The sequence below is a fragment of the Genypterus blacodes genome, unplaced genomic scaffold (genome assembly GCF_046128005.1).
Source record: "Genypterus blacodes isolate CSIRO-AG114 ecotype Tasmania unplaced genomic scaffold, CSIRO-AGI_Gbla_v1 ptg000128l_1, whole genome shotgun sequence".
NCBI classification, from domain to species: Eukaryota; Metazoa; Chordata; class Actinopteri; order Ophidiiformes; family Ophidiidae; genus Genypterus; species Genypterus blacodes.
The window spans coordinates 1,142,704-1,160,801 of record NW_027466930.1 but is presented as its reverse complement, the minus strand read 5'-3'; the positions used below and the strand labels follow the sequence as shown (position 1 = coordinate 1,160,801).

General features: G+C 47.4%; 2 protein-coding genes across 4 annotated transcripts in view; both read left to right on the top strand.

Moving 5' to 3' along the window:
- Positions 1 to 18,098, top strand: part of LOC143010472 (PDZ and LIM domain protein 7-like) — a 30,297-nt gene that overhangs the window by 1,689 nt on the left and 10,510 nt on the right. Inside the window, exons 1-5 of one of the 2 annotated variants that reach the window (XM_076162804.1) lie at positions 218 to 306; positions 1,051 to 1,149; positions 7,703 to 7,854; positions 13,362 to 13,389; positions 14,254 to 14,444. In XM_076162804.1, the coding sequence (XP_076018919.1) occupies positions 1,054 to 1,149; positions 7,703 to 7,854; positions 13,362 to 13,389; positions 14,254 to 14,444 (467 nt within the window). In that variant the 5' untranslated portion in view covers positions 218 to 306; positions 1,051 to 1,053. Of the gene's footprint in view, positions 1 to 217; positions 307 to 1,050; positions 1,150 to 7,702; positions 7,855 to 13,361; positions 13,390 to 14,253; positions 14,445 to 18,098 lie in introns of those variants that run through there. The other variant, XM_076162803.1, reaches the window with a different exon arrangement.
- LOC143010473 (PDZ and LIM domain protein 7-like) lies at positions 14,970 to 17,963 on the top strand. Of its 2 annotated transcripts, XM_076162807.1 has the most exons (4): positions 14,970 to 15,824; positions 16,083 to 16,121; positions 16,606 to 16,760; positions 17,667 to 17,963. In XM_076162807.1, the coding sequence occupies exons 1-4, from the start codon at positions 15,808 to 15,810 to the stop codon at positions 17,705 to 17,707; spliced, it is 252 nt and encodes an 83-aa protein (XP_076018922.1). In that variant the 5' UTR covers positions 14,970 to 15,807; the 3' UTR covers positions 17,708 to 17,963. The 2 variants fall into 2 exon arrangements, with proteins under 2 accessions (XP_076018922.1, XP_076018920.1); XM_076162805.1 differs by having other exon boundaries at positions 16,606 to 17,963.

The following is an 18,098-nucleotide window of genomic DNA, read 5'->3' as shown; positions in this document are numbered from 1 at the left end:
CAAAGCTTTTGCCAGAATATACGGGTATTTGATGTTACCTCTCTCCATCTCCCCCCTCCTCTCCGTGACTCATGTGGGTGTTGGGCTGAAATAGTTTGGTGTAGTTTTACATTCCTTATATAGCCTCTGAGGAGTAAGGAGAGGCAAGGGCTTGCCTGTGTCACAGACAGCGTGTGTGTGTGTGTATGTGGGGGGGGGTGGTTGTGTGTAAGGGTTTGCCAACACAGAGAGAATCTGCTTGCCTTAGCGCACAGACTCTCTAGCTTTCTCCCAGGTTTGACTTACCAGCCGGCCTTTGAGGACAAGGTAGGTTTGCGTGGCGTCGGCGTCGGCGTTGAGCCTCAACTGACGTCCGGTAGAGGCGATGACGATGGTGAAGAGGTGGAGGATTTAAGGGTTAGAGTGGGAGTAAGGGGGGGGGGGGGGGGGGGGTGCAGCAGGTTCAGAGGTCACTGGCACGGCGGTCAGTCACTTTATAGGAGCAAGTGGCAGAGAGCTGTCATGTCTCAAGTTGTCCTTGGTTCTTAAAATGAGTCGGCCTTGTTTATTTCTGTGCCTTCCACTCTCAACAATTTGTTATGGTCAAATCTGAACACTTGCTGAACACCAGGCACATATTTTATGACTGTAATGGAATATCAAGGCATGTTTGTGAGGTTAATATATTATTATTACTAATACGTATAGAATTCCTTGCTGGCACCGGCTTATAAACGCAGATGGATTGTATACAGAAGTCCTCTAACACACTGCAGTAGATGTCATTTCCCTCTAAATCCTGTCTCTATATGAGTTCTCACCTTGGATGTGGTATCCTAGTGACAGCTCTGATATATTCCCCCAAAGTGAATTCTACAAAAACAACACCAATTTAACGAATAATTGCCGTGTTGTGATTCTTAGAAGTGAACTTTGCTCAGGTTTAATTTATCTTCTCTGAGAGGCGCATTAATATGTGACGGGCAGCGCGGCCTTGGATATCCCCTCTCTCTCTCTCTCTCTGCTTCCGCCAGTCATTAACACAGCGTTTCCTCTTTTCTCCCCCTCAAGGCCATGAACGCATACTCAGTAACCCTGAGCGGCCCGGCGCCTTGGGGCTTCAGGCTGCAGGGGGGAAAGGACTTCAGCATGCCCCTCACTGTGTCAAGGGTAAGAGAACGTGTTTGTTTATGTCATACTCATGTTGCCACAGGTATTCCTGTTAAAAATCCTTCCTATCCCGCCCACTCTTCCTTCGTCTGCGAGCCTTCAGTCTAAACTTGTACGCACGTCGTCTTTCGCCCATAATAAAACTCTCGCATTCTCCGTTTATTTCCACATCTCTCACTTTCTCATATTTGGCGGCGCTGGTGCGGCCCGTCGTATCGCTCCTTACTTACAAGGACACGCAGTCGTTTGTTTAGTGGCACTTTGGAACACTCCACTCTCCATGTTAGGCTGCCACATCTTCATCAAATGGATTTTCAAATACTCTATAAACTGCAGTTGTTATTGAAGTGAACAACAACCGCTTTCCAAGCCTTATAAGTGCAGAGAGTACAGCTTTGTACTCTCTCTCACACACACTAACACACACACACACACACGCACATAAAATAATTCCATGTCGCTGCCAGCTATTGCGAGCACAGACCGGCATTCTATTATGGCGTTGTATTGGTTGTACCTCAGAGGCTGCAGTGACCTATAAATGTTGGCCGTATTTGCATTTATTAATTCATAATTTTTGTTCAATATTTGCACTCTCACGCTCGGGAGGTAATCAGGGTTGAATAGGTTATAATGTTGGGAGTCAGTTTTGGCCTTTCGCCTCACAATGTAATCCCACATCGTCTCCGTCACTCCTGCGGTTCGACGACACTGTGCGAGGAAGAAGAAGAAGAAGAAGAGAAGATTGTGGTTTATTTCAGCTATTAATTCCATGTTTCTTATTGGTTGTCAAATTTTATCGCGTGCTGCTTTGATTAGCGCGGGGCTCGTAAAGGCCATGCTGTGCTGTATCACATTAAGACGTGTGTGTGTATATGTGTGTGCGTGTGATGAGCGAGACAGCGTTGACGTAATCCTGTGGTGAGAGCCGCAGTTATCACCCACCTTGTCAGTACACGTCTTGTATCTCCTCGGCTCTCCGGCAGACATCGCACTCAGAAACAGAATGTTCTCCTTGGACGCTTGACAAAAAACACTTCCCTGCTCCTTAAACACCAAGCAAACGGATGTAAAAAGCCTTACAGGACCACGACAAAGTGTGTTTTTCCCTATATAGGAGTCGAATCTGACGAAAGACTTTCAGCCTGAGAGCACGAGATGAAGGATGTTGGTGGAATCGATAGTAGTGGTTGAATTATCTTGATGAATCAGCCGGTGCAGGAGGGCAGTTTTTCCCGGAGCCAGGCACATTACACATGCTGATCATATTCCTCCCTGACATAGAAATATGACGTAAATGTTCTGCAGTGCAAAGCTGTTCCTGCATTCATTTATTTTGTTAGACCCGGGCACTTCTAAGTTGCCTGGTGTGAGATTGATAGTGGCCTCCTATTCTGCTGTGATTGGAACCTTAATGTCTGGTTAGTGGCTAATATCCTCGTAGCCAGACTGGTCCAGGAGGCTCCAGAGTGTAGCAGAGTTATAAAGACGTGAAGGAGGGTTTTTTTCTTCTTCTCTGTTTGCCTCTCGGGGGAACTGTTTGCTCTCCTTCACACACACACAAAAAAAAGAAGGCTGAATCGCGCTGTCGGGGTTGGAAACGGCTCAACTACTGGGATGTAAACCTCCAAAGTTGTACAGTTTCTCCGTATTGGCGGGGAAAGGAAAAAGTCACGGTAAAGCCCGGGCTGCACGGCTTCCATTTCATGTATATCAGTGGGTGGTCTCCGTTGCTTTTGTGGCTGTTGAGATAAGAATCTGGGCTCAGACGGCCGGTTTGAAAGGAGAATACACAATGAGGCACACGCAGACTGACAGCACAAAGGGCTCTCCACAACGCTGAGCAGCAAAAGAGATGAGAAACAACACAACCACGCCTGAAAGATCAATAAATGTACGTCTGTTTGTTTTGTTGTTTGTTAAGATGAACTCGTGTGCTCGCAGGGCGGATTCATAACCACTTCAGGCGCTGTTGTGCTCCGACATAGGCGAGCAAAGCTATTCCTCTACGCTCGCGTCCTAGCATAGGGGCCGTCAGAGGGATCACACGTTAATATTTGCATTTTCCAACTTCACAATTCAAATTGCACAATGTGTTTTTGAGATATGTGAGGTGTGACTTTAACGTGTCATGCCCCAGCTGGTTAGAACTATTTCCTGCTCCTGTCACCATGGTGATCTACTGTGGTCTGCACCTTCATTTCTCCAATATTGCACAGTCTGTAATTGTTTTGTTCCTTTTTTTAGCCTTGTATTCTCCTTTCTCTTTGTGCGTAGACACGGTATCTCCTGGGTTCATATGTTTGGCTGTACTATGGAAAGACAATTGAAATATAGAATCTTGGATGAAGCCATCATCATTAACCTGATATGTGATAAATTAAATGAGGATTCTGTCAGTGTGTAGAGTTGGAAAGGTGTGGTGCGGTGCTGTGATGAGTGTGTGTGTGTGTGTTGGGGCCTCTATGTACACTCCGCTTCCTTCCTCCTCCGTCTGCGAGGCCTGGAAAGTTATGCTTTCTCAGCATTCCTGGCATTTTTCTCATAGCCACCGTGTCGCTGCCCACAGACGACCCCATTGTCTCCCGTCTGTGTCTAATGCGTCCTCGACACTTGGTTTCTCTCCCCAGATGATGGACTCCGGCAAATTAAATGGAATATTTTCCCAGTGAAATCAGAGGAAAGAGACGATGCCAAGACAAACTGTTAAGGTCACGGTGAAATGAAAAATAACCTTCTGACCACGTTGGCAGTTTTCCCCCTGCTGTAATATACACCCACTTAACAATAGCAAGAAGTGAACGTAACCTTTTACTTTATTGTTTTTTACATCAAGTCCCTGGGAAGCGGATCAGTTTCTTGATTGCCTCGTGTACCAGAAAGATGCACATAAAAATTCCAGTGAAGCCAGCACAGAGTTTGGCAGAGTTCTGGGCTTCACTCCCACTAAGTAAAGCTTTAAAAAGAGAAAACGAGGCCTTTCCTCGACTTAACTTGGATCCTATCAAATTACACTCTAAATTAGTTTAACGTGGCCACACTGAGACCTTCGTCTCCTCATAAAGGTCCGCAGAGAATCGAACCATGTGCTCAATTCAGGCCAAATTATACTCTGCACATGTGGGGGTCCTGGGGGTCCTGGGGGCGTAAGTGACGTCATCCGCTTACATCATCAGATTGCGGCCGCTGTGCATCAAAAAAGTGTCAACCACAAGAAGAAGCAGAAGAATAGAAGCTCAATGGGCGACAAGGAGATCTGCCATTACCTCCTAACAACAACAAACAACAACACAAAGCGTCTTCAGTTAAACACATCAAGCTCAGCTCTGCCATGCTGAGGTATCGGAGACTTAAGCGCTCTGAGAGTCTTAGTTTGGACCCACATCACAGAAACGCCGCCTCTGCTCTGTTTGTTTAGGTACAAACAGCTTCCAACGGTTTCAATGTATTTAATGACCGTCAACAGCGTCTCAGTGACTCAGGGGGTTTCGTTCTTGGCCGGATCGCTCAACTAGTTTGAAACCTGGAAGCGCGGATCCTGGAATTTGAAACACTTCTCAATGTTTTGTCACTTAATTTCAAAAGTATCGGAGCTTCTTCTGCCTTGGAGGAGGTATGTGCTCTTCTAGTTGGGTCATGTTGTGAGCCTGTGAGCATACAGGGGTATGATTATCTTCAAACCGTCCCCATTTCAGCAGGAAACTCACTTAAAACCCGGGGCAACCCTCCGCTTCTTCCGCCCAGAAGTCTGGACTTCTATCAGTCCCAGATCTCGTGACATCGCGAGTCCGTAAACACGGCGGCGATATCGTAAAGCGGAGCCTCCCGAGCACCATCTGGTTTCCATCGACAGACGCACACATGCCACTCTCCTGAAATCAAACGTTAGGGAGGAAATTGCCGATGATGTCATGTCAATAGGCGAGCAGGGGAGATTGGTGAACGTCTCCGCACCGCCACAGCTGGATGTGTCATGGAGGTTCATATTTCTGTCTCTGAGGGTGTGTCTGTCTGACTTTTAGACTTCTGCCTGATCGCTCTTACACTCCTAAACACACACACACATTTGAGCAGGGGAATGAGGTCTTCTTGAAGAGGTAGATTAATAATTCAGCACTAACTGATGGATTGCCCGCGGGGGGAATTTCGTCCTTGGCTAGTTAGATGTGAATGTCTTATGTTGTGATCAGGACGGCAGTGTTTTTCAACGTGAGTTACTGCTGGGTGCTCTCGGTGCAGTCATTACGGGGGGACCACATGCTCGCAGTTTTGGTTTTCTATTTCTCAGAGGGATATTTATGGCTTTGCATCAGCTGTGCAGAGTGTGTGATGTAAGGACAGACTATCCCTCGACCCCCGAATAGCCGCGGAAAGAGTAAATGTGAGCCGTCACAGAGGTAAATGTTGGCCGCTCTGGATAAGTGTCGCGGGCCCACGGCGGGCGCGGGGTTGTGCTCATGTGTCGGGTCAGTCCAGGGAAACGGATTAAAGATGAATGCTTTGAAATGTTATAACTCACCAAAGTATCTTTTACAACTCTGCTGCTGAATTCTTTAGAAATGCCTCAGATTACTGAAAATGTCACAACCTGACGCCGCCATGTTGGATCCTAGTTTCGGTGCAGTGCTGCTGCGTTGGTGAACATGTTTTCCGTCATCCCTCATCTCTCATCCTATTGACAAACTGCTGGTGGGGTGTAGGGTTTCGCCCCCCCTGCTAACCAAAGGTCTGAGCGCAGCAACTTTAACTGCTGCCTTCTCAAGTGAGGGAGCAGCTGCACTCTGAACCTGAGCCAGGGTCACAGGTGGCCGTGTCCATCATTAGCTCACACACACACACACAAACACACACACACACACACACACACACACACACACACACACTCACACATGCACACACGCACGCAATCTACCTACAGAGGATCTAAACAAGAGGAGAGAGAAAAAGATCGATTGTGTCACAAATCGTGATTCTTGAATATTAATAATTCAGTCACAATAAACTTGTTTTGATTTGATTTGTTAGTTGATTTGTTGCTTGACAGTTCACAAACTTTTTCCGTCCTATATCACATTTCTTGTTGTATTTATTTAAAGATTTTAGATGCAGGCTTTAGATCTACAGAGATAAAAAGCTGCCAAAACGTCTGTTGGCTCAACTTCAGTTCTAGGCAAGATTCACTTTTAAGTAAAAATCCAGCAAAATAGCACAACATTGCAACTGAATATGAGTGTAACATCGTATGGGAGGTCTGGGCCCTGGTCTCTGCTGGCAGTCAGGGACCATGTGACCCTTCTCTTGTTTCCACAGCGTACCTCAGTGTCACATGTGTCCACGCTCGCTCCACACTCTGAGCCGTTTGAAGCCTTTAAACGTAGAAATGATCTCCTCCTAACCCCTGTAATTGTTTCCAGTGAGCGCAAATCAAAGGCAATTAACATGATGTCTGCGCTTGGCTGTAAGAGCGAATGTGGCTTTGGATTGCATTTCCTGCTATTTTTAGATTTCCCTGAGTTTTGATAGCAGACAGGCTGCAACTTCTTTGTCTTTGTGGCGCTCTGTTGCCAAGCAGTCACCAGATTACAGAGCGAGAGACTGAGTGTTTACAGTATGTTTAATGTGCGGCGTGGCAGCAGAGAACGCGGTGGCTCGGGTGAGGAGTATCGATCCAGGTGTGACAACGTTCTCAGGGATCCGTGATACCAGAGAGCGAATCCTAATAGCGGCTTCTTTTTTGGTGCCAGAAATCCTGCAACTCGCTCAATTTATCTGATGGCGAGGGCTTTGTAGTCTGTGTCTCTGAGAATTGGACGTCTCTGGTTCCATTGAGCCTGGGGGACGAGCTGACTAAGCTCTTTACTAAACAAGCTTTGGCAACTTCCCTCTAGATGTTGTTGGTTTTCAAAGCACACAGCAGACGGTGTTGTGTGTGTGTAGGAGAAACTGTCTGTACCTACGCTCGTAATGAGACTCCAGGCCGTCTCTCTGACTAACTGAGGATGATGTCATCGTGGCAGTGACTTACCTGCCTGCATGGATTCTTCCTGTAAATGATGTGACTATTTGTAACACATGTTCCTCCCCGCCCTCCCGTCTGCAACTTCAATGGGTTCCCTCCCCCGCTGGAGGTCACATCTGCGCTAAATCACCGGCTGATGAGTGGTGACATCACGGCGACCTATAATTCCTGCTGCAGATAGTGTTGAGTGAAATATCTCGTCTCGCTCCAGACGCAGCGACTCCCCCGAGCTGATGAGTGAGCGCGAACAGACGTTACACCTAATGAACCTTTAGTTTCTCTTCAGTTTAGCTCTGTGAAGGCTCCAGCGGAGGACGGCTATCGATGAGGAGCAGAGGAGGAGTTTATGATGGAGTCACTTGGGGGTGTGAGGACGTGCTGTGTGTAGTTAGAGACGCTTTGAATGATGTTAATATTACAGAATTGTCGTCTCGATCAATAAAACTAAATCTAGAGTCAGAGCTTCCTGTTGTTGTACCTCCATCTGTCTGACTTCCTTTCCTCCTTCCCTCCCTTTGTCCCCTCTCTCTCCAGCTGACTCCAGGGGGTAAGGCGGCTCAGGCCGGCGTCGGGGTGGGAGACTGGGTGGTTTCCATCGGCGACACCAACGCAGAGGAGATGACCCACGTGGAGGCACAGAACGCCATCAGAGCGGCGACGGGCTCGCTCGCTCTCACCCTCAGCAAGTAAGATGCGGCAACTCACTTGCTCGCTCACCCTTCCTGCTTTCCTTCCTTCCGTCCGTCCTTCCTTCCTTCCTTCCCTCTTATCTCCCGCTAACCACAGCGGCATACATCACCGCCGAGCACACCTCCTGCTATTCTTCTCCGGCCTTTTTTGCAGAGATAAGATAACACAATACCCTTGAAACGACTCCCAGTGTAACAAACGAGAGTCGTTGTTATCCATCACACATATTTCATTCTTTCATTTCCCCTGGAAAAAAAACGTGATTACATTTAAAGATTCAGATTTGAACTTTTATTAGATTTTTATTCCACTTGTAGGTCAGAGCCCCACTGGTAAACAAGAAGGAAGGAAGTCGTTTGATATTGCAGCGATTTACTGACCTTATCATCCTAATGAAGCCCGAGCAGATATCGGGGCCGAACTCTCCCAGCGATCCCGCCGGCCTTTGTTGTGGCGGTGGCAGGAAGCAAAAAAAATGCAAACGATTTCTCAGACGAGCCAAACGTCTCATCTTTATAATTAAATTGCAGAAACGCTTTCTTGGGGATTAAAACACTTTGTTGCTAAATGGAAGCCAAGAGCAAATCAAATTTAGTTTGGAGTAAATTTTAATCAGTATTGGATAAGTTTCCCTGAGCCGGCGCTCGTACCTGCCCACAACGCTCCTGCCAGGAAATTCCCACAGATAAAGTATCTCTGCAGAGCACAAGCCAAAATGTTTCATCAGGAGTTTAATTATGAGGAATAGATTTCCCACCCAAAGCGAGATAGAATTTAACCACCGCAGAAACCGGAGCATCCAGAGAGTGACAGCACGGACGGAGGAGCTTCGGTGTTGTTATTTGGCTCGTTTGGACGCTGTGATACTGCAGTAATCACAGGGTTGTCGACTCGGGCTGTAAAACCCAAGCTAGTTTTACATCCTGGGAGTTCACTTCGCCGTCGACTGCCAAGAGACTGTTCGTCGAGTCGGTTCGCTGACGGTGGGATCGGCCGCGGGGTCACGCAAGACGACATTCTAGATGGATGCGGAGCCAGAACATAAACGAATAGTCTCGGATTCGGAGATCCTTCTGGATATCCGAGGGCTAAATCCACCTCATACCCCCCCCCCCCCCCCCCCTTCCCGTCCCCACCTCGTGCCTCAGAGGGCATCTACAGGTCCGCTCGGCCTGTACCAACTCCCGCTTCCTCCCCCCTTTTTTAAATGATCGTGTCTCGATTGCAACACGACCCCGCGCTGCAGGAGAATCGATCTTGACATTCCTCAAACGCTAACGTGAATATAAAAGTTGACATCAGTATACTTGAGACACGCCGTTCACCTTATCGGTGTTCTGTCGGCGTCGGAATAGAGTCGGGGGAAAGAGCGAGCAGAGAACATTACGGATTATAAATTGAACTCAAATAGATCCGTGACAGAAAAGAGGAAGAGGAATATGATGAAGAATGTGAGGATAAAAAGAGGAAGGCTGGGCTGAGCTATGGGGAAAGTTTGGTAGAATGTTGCTACCAAGGCCCATCATCGTGTTATACGTTAGGAAGAGTTAAAGTTATTGATCTGGTGGAGGACGACTGCAGGATGATCGTTCTTCCGTAATAAAGATTCTGTATCAAACTGAGAAGCAAACAAGAGGTCAAGAACTTCACCCCACCCTACTAAATACCTCAAAGGGAGTGTGTGTGTGTGTGTGTGTGTGTGTGTGTGCAGCGTGAGGCGGAAAGCAGTAGACTCGGATGGATTTTGTGGTGAGAGTTTGAGAGAAAGGGGAGGAGAGGAAAAGGAGAAACTGAGAGACTTTACTGCCCTGCGGTCGGGGGGGGGGGGGACGAGGAGCGAGCGGAGTGATGTCATGATCTCTCTCCACTGTGGGATGGAGGAGAGTTCGCCGGGTTGTTACTCGAGCCAGATGTGCCCTCTGTCCGTCTGCTCGGGCCTCTGGCTGTCAGCGACGACGTCCTCATCTCAGCAGGAGGAGCGCAGAGGGCCGCAGATGCAGCTCGTGGGATGGCGTTAGGTTCACGTCTGTTCCTTCACGCGTGTTCGCGAGAGGCTGCGGTGACCCGACACATTTGTGCGTTTGGCTGGTGTGTTATTCAGCACAGTGCCGTCATTTCCCCTCTGGGTTTCTTAATCCAGGCAAAGATTCATCCAGTCCAGGTCTTCATGGAAGGATCTCTCCTGGAGGAAGATGAAATCAGGGGTTTGGGTGTTGCCAAGTTAAACTGATCCAATCCAAACAGAGCTCGGCACGCATGGAGCAGGGATCACACACTCCTTCCTCAGCTGAGGCACGTCCGGCTCCGTGCGTTGTGTCTTTTTAAAATGTACTTTAAGAAAATGGTTGCTAGGTGATGATGATAGAGGGACATGGGGACTTGGCCGTTGCAAATATGCGAGAAAAAGGGGGAAGTTGAAGCAAACATGAGGCTTTAGTGACAGAGCAGTTTGTGTCAGATCCCGTCAGTAGGAGGCGCTGCAGAGACTCTTCTTCATACTTCCACTTGTTTTATACATTTCTATCAGGCTGACTGCGCACGGCGGTGCTGCAGGTGTCAACCCCGTCCTGTGAATGAAAACGAGAACATGTACAAATGTGTAAAATGAGCACTTGTGCAGTTTAAAGTGCCGGCGCGTTTTTAAGTCTATTTACGTTTATGATTGCCTTTTTATCCTCGACCTCATCCAAGCGAGTGTGTTTTGATAGACTGTAATAACCCGGCGTGTTTACTTAACATCACACGTACTTGTGTTTGGCTCCGTGGTTTCACACCTCCATAAACATTTCACATTTCCCACCTATACTCACTCGCGTCTCTTCATCTCGCCCTCTCTCCCATTCTGTTTTTATTACGGCGTAAGACGAGCAAATATTGTTTTCCCGAACCGCTTCTCATAGAGGAGCTATTGTCACTGTTATTTATTCTCATCCTGGCTGCCATCCACGCGTTCTTTCATATCAGGAGAGGAGGACAGGCGCGGCGTGATGAGATACGGAGCGTTGTTTGGTTTACGGCCTCATTTTGTTCAACTTCAATGATCGTCGCACGTCTTGCTTTTATAGGGAAGGTTTAGGCTTCATCCGGAGCAGGAAGAAGGGGAGAGCTTAAAGAGCTGTCATTTAATATCTACTCGCTCCATATTTCAATGTTCCACTGCCAAATGGGATGTACAGCAGTGTGATCATGAGCTGTGTGTGTGTGTGTGTGTGTGTGTGTGTGTGTGTGTGTGTGTGTGTGTGTGAGCTCGATTACAGTAGGAAGGATGGAAAATGTGCGGAAAAATATCCTGCAGATGGAATAAGGCTGCTTTTACACTACAGGAGTCACCGCTGAAGGGACCGAGTACATGTGTGAGGCTTGTGTCAACCCAGTTTGGACCTGAAAACGACCCGGATGGACAGACGAGGGTTTAGTTTCCGTCTTATTGGACACAAATGAGACAGAAAACGATTATAAAAGCTACTGTTTCCCTGAGCTTCTTTAAAATTCTGCAGTGAGATTCTTATTGGTTCATTGTAAAGTGAAGGGTAAAGGATAACAGTGTTTGTCTCTACGTAGGTGTGTGTCTGTCTGTGTGTGTGTTTGTGTTTACTAGTGATCTCTGCTATAAGAAGAGTGTTCAGTGGGCAGGATTTTGTTTGGCTGATCTGGTTCTGACCCGCTGCCATGTTGCTTCTTGCTTCGGGTCAAAGAACCTGCCGGTGTTAACGTTAACGTCGCATTAGTGATTCTTCAAATGTGGCAGGAAATGATGGGATTTGGTGGCTCGGCTTAAACACGGGGCGAATTAATCACCTCCACGCTTATTTCTCCTCACATTAGTCCCAGATTCCCCTATAGAAACACGCCGCACAGCCGCGTTATCGCCACAAGGCCGCATCCTCCCACACACACGCTCCAATCTAAGCCCGACTCCTCACACAGCGGGTTAAGCCCTGACACGTCGGCAGGATGAGCGTCACGTTGATTCGTCTTCTCTCTTCCACGTGCTCGGCGTGTCAGCGTGTCTCCCCCCTCTCGCTCCGCTCCGCTCGCTCCTCTTCCTCTATCTCTGCCGCCCTGATGTACTAAGTTGTCATCCTGTCTTTAATGTCACTCTATCAGCCGCTGAGCAGGCAATGACATCAGCACTTCTTCATTTCTCATGGTGATGGGAAGCACCGCGTGTGTGTGTGTGTGTGTGTGTGTGTGTGTGTGTGTGTGTTTGCGTGTGTGTGTGTGTGTGAATGCAGGGTTAGTCCATCATGGCCTAACCTTTTTACAGCTCTGTATGCAGATGCCAGTGGTTCATCCGAAGTTATATTGGTGCTGCCGACAGTATAAAGCCTCTTTGTATCATGTTATTTTAATGTCTGTCCCTATGGATTAGAGGTTAAGATGTTTACAACTCTGTGGCACTCTGATGGAATGTTTGCACAGTGAGCGTGACCACCGGAACGCTTCATACTTCCACAACAGGAAGTCATAGGAGCCGTATCGCCCATTGATAAGCTACGGAATGATAGTAAGCATTTGAATAGAAGCGACTTCATGCCGCCATACTTGGTTACTTGGCTTCTCTGCTGTTTGCTCACGTGGTTAAACACAGCAGAGGACGATAATAAAGGGACGCTTTAGCTGCAGATACAAGGAGCATCATTTTACTAGCAAATGAAGTGGTTTCAGATTACAAAGTAAGACTGAATTTGTTTAAAACCTCTCTGTCTGTCTATCTATCTATCTGTCTGTGTGTCTGCTCCTGTTCCCCTATGAATTCATCTGAGAACAGTCAGAAGTATCAGATGAGCACAGTGGAAAGGAATCTTTGAACAACTTTACATTTACGTTTAAAACATCGATTCAAATCCACTTCACACTTAATTAGCCGGTTTAGTGTTTTTTTTCCTGTCAGACATTGTGTAAACACCCTAATAATCATATTAGCGGCGCCGAGAGATGATGTCGGTGATGTAATTTGATTTACTCAGCCATGTAAACACTCGACTGACACAAGCCTCCTGCTGTACGAAACTCCCCATCCAGTAAATATTCATTAAATGTGTTGACTTGTGTATATTCAGACGTATTAATGAAATCTTTCCCGGACTGCGGTCCTGAATGCAGCACGGAGGAGGAAAGGTGACATCCAACTCATGCATGTCCGCGCTGTAAAACTCCTAAGCCAGGAGATAATTAAGTTGTATTTACGAGGAGAAAATTAACTGTCTGATACGTAATTAATCAAGTGGATGAGCTCCTCTGGCTCGGGCAAACGTGCGAACAAGCTAGTACTCGCTTTGATGGTGCGTTTAAGGGCCCGTCGGCTCATAATAAACAAAAGGAATCCTGTAGCGGCACCGTTAACCCGACGCTTTTCGGGGCCACAAGATGATTATCTCTCGATTTAAGTTCAAGCTGATGCAAGTTCAAGACCGACAGTGTAAACAAACTAACAGGGGCGATGCAGGAGTTTGTGATTCACTCGGTGTGTAACGTGATGTGTTTCGTTGTTTTTCCCCAGAGCCTTCAAAGCAGGCGGAGACCAGAAGGTAAGCCAGAGTGTGTATGTGTGTTCGTGTGTGTGTGTTCATGTGCGTGTGTGTGTAACTCAAGCCCCACCTGTGTGTGAATGCTGTAATGCTTCAGCTCACCTGCCATTAGACCACATTGACTGATTACCTTCTTTTAAGCATTTAACCGCAATTGGCCTCCGGCTTGTGTTATGTCACGTTGTGTTTAAAGCCATTCATGTCCATGCAGTGTGTGTGTGTGTGTGTGTGTGTGAGAGCCAAGCATCAGCAAGGCGCTAAATGGCCATGAGATATTTGCTGGATGGAATGGTGTGAATGTTGGGTTTTGGATGTTCCCACGTTGCACAATCTCCTGATCCTCCGAGTCTGAATGCAGAACCCGGAGCGAGCTGCCGTCCCTGCTGATGGCTGGATGTGCTCTGCTTAGTGTCGCTCGCCATTTTTGATGAATAAGCCCGGAAGAAGCACAAACACAAAGTCACATATTTCTATTTTAGCCGCTCCACCTATTTCCAGTCTGTGAAATCTCATTAGTGCGAGCTGCCACTCAAACGTGACACCTCCAGCTTCTCACTTCAATCAGTTTCACCAGCAGGGTCACATAATTCTAACCAGGCGTTGAGCGACTGCCAACACAAGTACCTGTCAAACAAATAGCCGCGTCCTCACTTCTTAATCACCTCTTCCGCCTGCAGAGGGGAGGAAACTCTGACAGAGTCGCTCCTGCAGAGGATCCTTTCAGACCAGACGCTCTATTGTCAGGGTTAAGGTGGGGCGATTGTGCAACAGCAGAAGAAGCACGTGTTGTTTTGTTCTAAATGCATGTTGTGTGCCGCGCCCTCCCCTCCCTCTCCTCCCTCCCTCCCTCTCACGCCCTCTCAGGATCCGCTCGCTCCAGCCGCCGCTCAGCCAAAGTACTCGTTCGCCCCCAGCACAGCCATTAACAAGATGGCGAGGCCTTTCGCAGCAGGCGGCGGGGGCTCGGGACCTGCTATTAAACCGGTGGCCTACTCGCCTAAACTTATTGCGGCACGCTCACAGGGCCCCGCCATCACGCAGCAGCCGTACAACGGGTAGGTGCACCCACACACAAGCAGACTCTGCTCCATACTTTCATGGTGTTTACAGGTTAGTAAGATGCAAGACTCAAGGATGTACAACCATTTCAACAAAAACACTGATTGGAATGTGTGTTGGTGTAAACCCAAGGACTCAACACGGCAATACACACCTAAAAGTACCGAGTGAGTACTGCCAAAGTGTGACTGACATCGACTTGTTTACTTCTGAGAACGTAAGAACGTAAACATCCAGTGACTGTTGTTTACAGTGGGTTGGCTAAAATTCCTCTTCAATAGAATTTGAGGAATGTTTTCTCTGCGGCTGGCACTGAATACGGCTTCAACCATTTAGAATATTTGCTGTTTTCCGAACAAGTATTGAAATGTTTTAAACACTTGGATACTTGAAGAGAGAGAGAGAAGTGTCAGGACTGTGTGTTTGTGAGTGTGTGTGTGTGTGTGTGTGTATAATAAACACTCCAGTGTAAGTTGACTTGTATAGCCGTCCGGCTGCTATAAATCTGCGTGCTGGTGGCGTCCTGACTGACTGCAGGCATTGCCGGATATGTTCTGTTGCTGTATTTAGCCCCCCTGAAGTCTCATAAAATCTGCTGAGGTCTCACTGAACTTTTCCTGCAGCGGTGCCGGATTACTGAAGGCTGCCACAGAGGCCTCACACACCCGCCCACCTCCTCTGTTCAGGGGACCTAACTCCTTCCTCCGGCCATCTTTTCTGTTTCCCTCGAATGACGAAATTGTCTCAGTTTGTGGTGAACGTCTCCAGATCTCCTCTCCCTAGTTGGATGTAATGCGCCCGGGCTTGTTGTGGTGGAACAGGTTTTGTTTGTTATTTCGTACTGAGATTTGCGCCAACATCATCATCATCGTCATGCGTCACCGGTGTGTTGTTCCTCCTCGCTGGCAGATTGCAAAAGTGTGTAAACGTGGCGGCGCAGGCTTTAGGTGTGGGTTCGTTTCGGTGGGTGACAGAAGTTTGAATAACATTTTCTCTGCTTGGACGAGTGGAGGAATTCTGGGAAAGGTTGTCTTTGTGCCAAATCCGAGTCATTTTTGGGTCACGATGACAATAAATGGAAAACATTTGGCAGAAGCACAATGGCGTCTTTCTCTCTCTCTCTCCTTTCCCTCTCTCTCTTTCCCTCTCTCTCTCTCTCTCCCTTGCCTGTTGACAATAACAGCATGTGTCCTCTGTCACCTCGTGCATGTTCTCTGCATCCTCCACAACTCTTGTCTTCTATTGTGTCTGTCACTCTGAATCGCTCCTCTTCTCCCTTTTTCTGAACTCTGCTGGCCCTTTTATCTTTTCTCTCTCTCTCTCTCTCTCTCTTTTCCCTATTTTCTCTCCACCCTGCAGATGGAGGCGCCTGACAAGTTAGTAACATTTTCTTTTCCTTTCATTCTTCACAACACGGTGACAAATGCTCGTTTGTCTGTCAGGTTGTTTGTCACTCTCACAACTCGCATCCTCTGTTATTGTCTAGTCAGTTAATCACCATTCATCAGGACTATTTAACCATTCTGAGTCGCTCGCCGTCACGAGAAACAATGAATCCTCTTTACCCATCTGGAACATTTAGCATTGATTTATTGATTTCCTCTTCTGCGTGTGGTCTTTGCTCTCTTCTACAGGATCACACCAACTTACTATGATATGTACCAAGTGGCCAAGTAAGGGGGCGACTGCATGTTGGCTTGGTTTGTCTTTGGCTTTTTTTAGGATAGGACACAAATAACAAATGATCACAACCTCAGAGTTCATCAATAATTTATCCTCCTCTGTTTGTTTTTGAAGTCTGCATGCTTGGTTTTTAGGCAGCTTTTATCATCAGATTAACAACTGAGATGTAAGCCTGAACTTTTCCGCAGCCAAGGCCAGGTGCTGCAGCCTGACAGCTCTGCTCTAATGAGAGTTAAGGACTGTATGTGTAATGAGGTGACGGCCATTTATATGCCCGGTAATGGCCGTCCATTAGCTTGCTTGTTGCGTGACTGGAATGCAAATAGGAGGAGTTTCATAAAAAGCGTTTGCGTGATCTGTTCAGACGTCCTCTATTTTCAAGATCACCTCATCAGCTGTGTGTTGGAGTGTTGGAGTGTGTTAATCGGGTCTTGCCGTGGCGCTGTTGCCGGTTGTGTGTGTATGTGTGTGTAGGCACGGCTTGAGGGCGGAGAACGTGCCCGGTTTTATCCCCAACGACCGCAGCAAGAAGAGGCTGATTCAGGACACTGAGGACTGGCAGCCCCGCACCGGCACCACCCAGTCCCGCTCCTTCCGCATCCTGGCCCAGCTCACAGGCACCGACTTCAGTGAGTCAGGGATGAGGACAGACGGAGACGGGGGGGGGATCAAGGCCCAGGCATGCTTCAAAACAAAAGAACAGGCTGAGGGAGGATTATTTGCGTCCAGTATCGGTTTCATAACTGGAGTTCTCTTGATGTTACTTCGTGCCAGTAGGGGGCGCAGAACGCTCACGAGTCGCCCGCTCCCAGACGGCAGAGAAAGAAGGTTGCCTTATTTTTGCTGCTAGATAAATTGTTTGTTTTGTCAGGCTAGGAAGGAAAAATTAAACGTTTGCTCTTTATATGACAAATTCAGAGGTTGTACGTGTTTGCAACGACAACAAAGAAATCCGTGGATGAACCAAAACAATGATTGAGCGACTATTTTAGACTGAAGTGCAGCCTGGAGGAGAAATGGGAAGAAGACAAAAGTTTGTCCTCGGAGACTCGGCACAAAGAACTCACCCACTTTACCACAAAACTTTTCCTGACGAATGCTGGGGCTTTCATGGTCCACTGTTGAAGAGGAGGTGTAGGTGAAGACGGGAGCTGATCTGGTGATCACACGCTCGATCTGCGGCTTTGACAGGGAAGTGAGTGACAGAGGAAAGGTGGATTACAAGGTGTGAATCCTTCAGCCGTGACGGAGCCCTCAGCCTGTCATCAATCACTGCGTTCCCTTTATCGTGACATTAACAAGTCTAACGACACGTCCACTGTAGGTTTACACTTCCTTTATCTGCTCTCCATAAGCACAGCGGGACTCTATATTATCTTTAACATGATTGATCACGTTAGAGGGGGTGTGTGGTCAGCTCTGTTATAGGTCAGCAGTGGGTGTAAAAATAAACGTGTCACCTTCTTTAATGTGAGTGAATCAGTGAGGCATTCTGATGTGTATCTGTGTGTGTGTGTGTGTCCTGGATTTCTCAGTGCAGGACCCAGATGATGAGATCATGAAGAGGTCCAGGTAAAGGCCAAGAGCTTTGTGTGTGTGTGTGTGTGTGTGTGTGTGTGATGCACTTTTTTGGAGAAGCTTCAGTTTAATGGTTATAACTTCAGTAGTATTAAAATAAATAGTTAAAGTTAAATATAAAAATATAAAAGTTTGTATATTTAGATTTTAATATTTAAGATTCTCAGCTTCCTTCTGCTGTTTCACACGTTTGTCCTTTTTTACCTTTTTCGTGCATTTTCCTTCACGTTCTGCTCACTTTGACTTTTACTCTCTCCCCCTGCAATATCTCTCACTCTCTCTCTCTCCTTACCTGTCTCTCTTTTTCTTACTCTCACTCTCTTTGCCTCTCTCTCCCTCCCTCTCTCTCTCTCTACTTACCTCTCTCTCTCTCTCCCTCTCTCCTACTT

Excerpts from the sequence above, each read along its gene's own strand:
- LOC143010473 (XM_076162805.1), top strand. Across the intron at positions 16,122-16,605 it reads GATATGTACCAAGTGGCCAA|GCACGGCTTGAGGGCGGAGA; the intron begins GTAAGGGGGCGA and ends ATGTGTGTGTAG.